General features: G+C 35.6%; 1 protein-coding gene across 1 annotated transcript; it reads left to right on the plus strand.

Moving 5' to 3' along the window:
- Nucleotides 1–2,118: 2,118 nt before the first annotated feature.
- On the plus strand, nt 2,119–6,000 carry NPH3 (Phototropic-responsive NPH3 family protein). The gene is made up of 5 exons (XM_012213794.4): nt 2,119–2,461; nt 2,555–2,727; nt 2,949–3,018; nt 3,169–4,428; nt 5,140–6,000. The coding sequence occupies exons 2-5, from the start codon at nt 2,615–2,617 to the stop codon at nt 5,689–5,691; spliced, it is 1,995 nt and encodes a 664-aa protein (XP_012069184.1). The 5' UTR covers nt 2,119–2,461; nt 2,555–2,614; the 3' UTR covers nt 5,692–6,000.

The following is a 6,000-nucleotide window of genomic DNA, read 5'->3' on the forward strand; positions in this document are numbered from 1 at the left end:
TATACATATCTCAGAGAAATACATATTTGATGCGCTACGTGGACAAATTAACCACTCAAAAGTCATTGGACCTGAAAATGACCCACCAAAGCACATGAGTGGAATTTGGTCATGCATGTGCATGGCTTGTAGGGTAGGTCCTGTCTCCCTTTTTAGGGTAATAGAAATTGAAGATTTATGATAACTTTATTTCCGTTAATTGATGTTCAAAAAGAATTTTCTGAACAAACTTTTCTTTAATTAAAATTTTCAGTTTTTTAATCAAAAATTGGAGGATTAGGATTTGCGTATTTACTGTTTTTGCTCCTTCATAGTTAACATAAATCTTCCTCTAATTACAGATAATAAGTTTAATTCCCCCTAATTATAGGCATTAAGTTCAGTTTAACTGTTTGGAAGTAATTACTAACTAGGAGATTGCAAGTTATTATCTCCTTATATGTAAAACCTAATATCAAAAGTTAAATCTCAATGTAAGTACAAACCCTTATTCATCAATATAAGAAGCCATTGAGAATGAAATGAAGAAAATAAATGCATGTAACTAATTAACAGTATTAACCCCAACAGGCTTTAAAGTGACTAAAGTTGAGCCCTGAAAAAATGTTACCTTGCAGCTGATAAGGAATGGAGATCATATCTTAGCCACAAACTTCTTAAGAGGGTCCCATCTCCCTTGTCTCTATCACTGTCTGGTAGGAGGCTTGTTTTATTGCTGTTTGCTAAATGACATCTCTCTTCCTCATTCAGATCCTACAAAATAATGATATTAATAAAAACAGCCTCTTTTACACCCAAAAGAATAACAAACAAGAATAAATGTAAGCATTATATATATAATTCAGGAACCTGTTAGCAAATGCCTAAATCAACAACAGAAGTATATCTGGAAAGTGTATTCAAGATAAAAGCAGCATTAATTATGAGCCTCTATATATGTATGTATATAGATTAAATAAGAGGTGGAAAGGAGAAAGATGTGCATGAGAGAAAGGTAGGGTCATGAACATGCAGAAAGACCGAGTCAAGTCTGAGCACCTGATACAATATTCAAAGCATGTATCTCCAAACAGTGAAAAGCCCTGCACTTCAGTGGGGAAGAAAAGTTAAGTAGCACCACCACCAGCCTTGCAGGAAAGGGCAATAATTTCTTGCATTTTTCCAGCTATAAGTCAAACAAATGGTGGTGATGGACATGCATATCATTTGTTACTGTACAATAAAAACATACATCTCTTTAAAGACAAAATGATGGACCCACCAATTTGAACATAGTATCATTGAATTTTGATCTTGCAATTGTAAGTTACTAGACAAACTCTTTATACAAGGGAACCTTCGCACTAGGCTTTATAAAATCCATCAATTGGCATGTGAATTATACGTTTACCATTAAAAATTAGTGAAGAATTATGCTAATGTAATAACCAGAGAGAAAAAAGAAAGTGAAAATTTGAATTTACCTGTCTGAGTTATCATAATGTCATATCATACAACTAAAAGAAAAATAAGCATCTTAATGTCAAATTTTTTTCTAATTGTTGCAATAATATGTTTGGCCCTACAAATAGACATAATCAAATAGTTAACATGTTAATTGATACTGATGCATGGACCAATGCCAAATCATTAAAGTTACACTTATCAAACTGCATTTATTTCCTCACATAAGGTCTATTATCATTCACAAAAGTAAAATCAAAGTCCAAAGACTCTTCACAGTAAAAAATTTGATTTTTTTTTTGCCAAGAATTTATTAGAAAATTGCATAGAAAAAGTGAAGAGTGATTTCTTGTTACAAGAATATTGAGGAGCCAAGAAACACTCAAGTGTATTTGAAAATTGAAAAGCCTGCATAAAGTTTGAAGCTCACCAATGTAATTCTTCCTAGTAGACCTAAAAGGGCTAAGCCATATGAAAGCTAGAAACTTAGCTGAGGCACTTTCAAGGGAAGAGCCAAAAACGCATTAAAAGTGAATGGTCCATACATACCCTACATCTACAATACTCAGTGGCAATTTCGTAATTACAGATTTTAACCCATCACAACAGCTTTAGCTAACCTCTTGCTAGCTAGGTAGAACTCGCTTCTCAATTCTCTCTCTTCCTTTTCCACAGAGGAATGTTTCTTTGGGATTGCAATTATTCTGAAGGCTAAACATTGAGAGACTAAAGAAAAAAAAAAAAAAAAAAAAACAGCAAAGACAAAAAAAATAACATCGAGAAGGAAGACAAGAAAGATTAGAAGCTGAATATATATATCCTAGTCTTTTTATGCAGAGAGAACTTACAAAAACTATCCAAAAAAAAGTCCAAAGCTAAAAGAAATTAAATGTAAACAGACTCAAAATGATCCAAAAACAGTGCTGAATTCTATGCCCATTACTTCACAGCCTGTAATGTAAGAGGCCTTCAAAATCCACAGGAAGCCGACAGTTGAAGATAATTCCAAGCAATCCATGTGGGATTTCTTCCCTTTTTCTGGCTTAACTCTGTGCCACTTGTTTTTCCCTGTTTCCCTACTAATTTTCTCTGCTTCAACTCCAATTTTCAGGCACTCTTCTTCCTGAGAAAAAATCCTGCCCAAGTTTTTCTTGGATTTTAGTTTACTATCATGTGGGACTCAGAGAGTGAATCTATTGGCGCTCGTGATTATGGTAATGGAGTTCTTAGCTCAGCCAAGTATGGCGTCAAGACTGATGGATTTGAGCTCAGAGGCCAGTCATGGTATGGTTGTTAAATGGAACTCAAAACTTTTTATGCAACATTAAACAATCAAGATTGTTCAAGCTCTGGTTTCTTTATTTTTTTCCTTTATCTGTATTATGTGGATTATATTGGCTTATTTTGCATATACAAAGAAGTACAAACTCTTCTTTTTTACTTTTTATTATCTGTTTCTTTCCGTTAATAGTTCAGCACTTCAGCTTCTAATTATTCTTGTGCAGGTATGTTGCAACTGATATTCCTAGTGATTTTCTAATTCAAATTGGAGATGTCAATTTCAACTTGCACAAGGTAAGCTTTTCTTCTTTTTTTTTTTCCCCCTTTTAAAGCTTGAATTTCACTTCTTTAAAGCTTCTATATTTCAAAATTAAATAACAAGAAAATAGAAGTTCTTGACATGTATTTACTTACCCTTCTTCACTATTTCTGCTCTTGTCAAAGTATCCACTACTTTCTCGGAGTGGAAAGATGAATAGACTAATATATGAATCACGGGATCCAGACCTGAACAAGATTGCATTAGATGATCTTCCAGGAGGACCTGAGGCGTTTGAGCTTGCAGCAAAGTTCTGCTATGGCATACCAGTTGATCTAACAGCAGGCAATATCTCTGGCCTTAGGTGTGCTGCAGAGTACCTAGAAATGACAGAAGACTTGGAAGAAGGCAATCTTATATTCAAAACTGAAGCTTTTTTAAGTTACGTGGTGTTATCATCATGGAGGGATTCAATATTGGTGCTGAAAAGCTGTGAAAAGCTCTCGCCTTGGGCAGAGAATCTTCAGATTGTTCGAAGATGTAGCGAGTCCATTGCTTGGAAGGCTTGTGCCAATCCAAAAGGTATAAGGTGGACATACACTGGAAAACCACCTAAAGTTTCAAGTCCAAAATGGAATGATATGAAAGATTCAAGTCCTAGTAGAAATCAGTCAGTTCCTCCTGATTGGTGGTTTGAAGATGTTTCAATCCTTAGAATAGATCACTTTGTTAGGGTCATTACTGCTATTAAGGTAAAGGGTATGCGGTTTGAGTTGATTGGAGCTGCAATTATGCAGTATGCAGCCAAATGGCTTCCTGGTTTGATTAAAGATGGGGCAGGGCCTGTTGATGAAGGAAGCAATAGTAGTAATAGCAGTAGCAGTAGTTGGAAAGGTGGACTCCATATGATTGTTGCAGGAACTAAAGATGACATTCCATCAGTTCAGGCAAAAGATCAGCGTTTGATCATTGAGAGTCTTATCAGCATAATTCCACAGCAGAAAGATAGTGTCTCTTGCAGCTTTCTCCTTCGCCTTTTGAGAATGGCAAACATGTTGAAAGTGGCACCTGCATTGGTTACTGAATTGGAGAAACGTGTAGGCATGCAGTTTGAACAAGCAACATTAGCAGACCTTCTAATTCCTTCTTACGACAAGAGCGAGACTTTGTATGATGTAGACCTTGTTCAAAGGCTTCTAGAGCATTTCCTGGTTCAGGAACAAACAGAAAATTCAAGTCCAAGTAGACAACCATTTTCTGACCAAAGGGTTACTAATCCAAATGCCAAAATGAGAGTCGCAAGGCTTGTTGACAGTTATCTCACAGAGGTTTCCAGAGATAGAAACCTCTCACTGACAAAGTTTCAGGTACTTGCAGAAGCTTTGCCAGAATCTGCAAGAACCTGCGATGATGGGCTTTATCGAGCAATTGATTCTTATCTAAAGGTAATCCCTCTTTTTCACTTTTCTTTAAGATTTTTATCATGAATACTGAATAGTAAGAAGCCTATTGCATTTTTTAGTCTTACATGCAAGTATAGAACATCTCGTAAAACTTGAAACAGAGATTTATTTCCAAAAAGCAGCTTATCATGATTGATTAATTGAAGCAAAAAATTGAAAAAGAAAATAATCCACCCCTACTATATATGTGTAATAATTATGTATAAATAAATGTAAAGATTCTAACTGTATTCCTAAATTCTACTGCTAGCGTTGCAGAAACTAAATGAAGTTATGTCTGTGCAGCAATTGATGAGTGAATATGTCAATCATAAATGTAAACAGACTATACCCAGTTAAATATAGGAAAATCATAAATGTGAGACTAGTCAAAAGAAAATGACAAAAAATAGCATGGCCCCTGCAACATCCATCCCCACAGAGAAACATTTCTTTCCATCAGTATCATAAATTGACTTGTCAAGATAATGAGATCAGCAACAATGTGAAAACTATAAGCATTGTGTGATAAGGAATGTATACATGTAAGAGTTTTTTTATGAAGTCGTTTTAGGGGAAGTTGATGAATCATTATAGAAGAAGCTCAAGCGTTTTGGGGGATTTCAGGTTAACAACTTATAGGATCAACTTTCCAGATGAAATGTGTGATTTTTCCTTTTTTTCAGAATTCTTATTCAAATCACATTTCAACAGGCCCATCCAACACTCTCTGAGCATGAAAGGAAGCGTCTTTGTCGTGTGATGGACTGCCAAAAACTCTCGATTGATGCGTGTATGCATGCTGCTCAAAATGAGAGACTACCACTTAGGGTCGTGGTGCAAGTACTTTTTTCTGAACAGGTAAAAATAAGCAATGCATTGGCCAGTAGCTCCCTGAAAGAAGCTGGTGAAGCACAGTACCAGCCCATGATACCAAATCGAAAAACACTACTTGAAGGGACACCGCAGTCATTTCAAGAAGGGTGGACAGCTGCCAAGAAGGACATAAACACACTCAAGTTTGAACTCGATAGTGTTAAGACTAAATACATTGAACTCCAAAACGACATGGAGAATTTGCAGAGACAGTTTGACAAGTTGACAAATAAGAAACAGGCATCAGCATGGACCAGTGGATGGAAGAAGCTGAGCAAATTTACAAAGATGACAACTATAGAAAACCATGATGTTGGACCTCAGATTCCAGCAGTTACTGCAGAACAGACTAGAAAGACTCCTAGAAGGTGGAGAAATTCAATTTCCTGAAAGATAAAAAGTACAACGGAAGAGGTCGGCAACAAAGGAATAGATTTTACAATTTGATCCTATGTTCGTGCAATAATTTTCTTCCTGTGTTTCTTTGGAAGTCAGGTTCTCTTTTTTCATTTTTAATTCCTATTCTTTTCATTTTCCTTTCCTTTCCTTTTTTCACAAAATTTTTAGCCTTCACCACAGAAATCTAGCAGAAGAACAATTTGTCACCAAAATCTGGTCAAGTCATCGGTGTTTTTGTCAATTCTTATTTTAAGAGTAATTTGTTTCTCACATGCTGAAATATAAAGTTGCACTTGATTA

The sequence above is a fragment of the Jatropha curcas genome, chromosome 6 (assembly GCF_041381405.1).
Source record: "Jatropha curcas cultivar XTBG-Jc1 chromosome 6, XTBG_Jcur_1.0, whole genome shotgun sequence".
NCBI classification, from domain to species: Eukaryota; Viridiplantae; Streptophyta; class Magnoliopsida; order Malpighiales; family Euphorbiaceae; genus Jatropha; species Jatropha curcas.

What these genes read in the sequence shown, in the direction of transcription:
- NPH3 (XM_012213794.4), top strand. Translation starts at nt 2,615, where the DNA reads ATGTGGGACTCAGAGAGTGAATCTATTGGCGCTCGTGATTATGGTAAT. An exon ending in GAGCTCAGAGGCCAGTCATG is followed by an intron (nt 2,728 to 2,948) that starts GTATGGTTGTTA and finishes ATTCTTGTGCAG; the next exon opens with GTATGTTGCAACTGATATTC. An exon ending in CAATTGATTCTTATCTAAAG is followed by an intron (nt 4,429 to 5,139) that starts GTAATCCCTCTT and finishes ACATTTCAACAG; the next exon opens with GCCCATCCAACACTCTCTGA.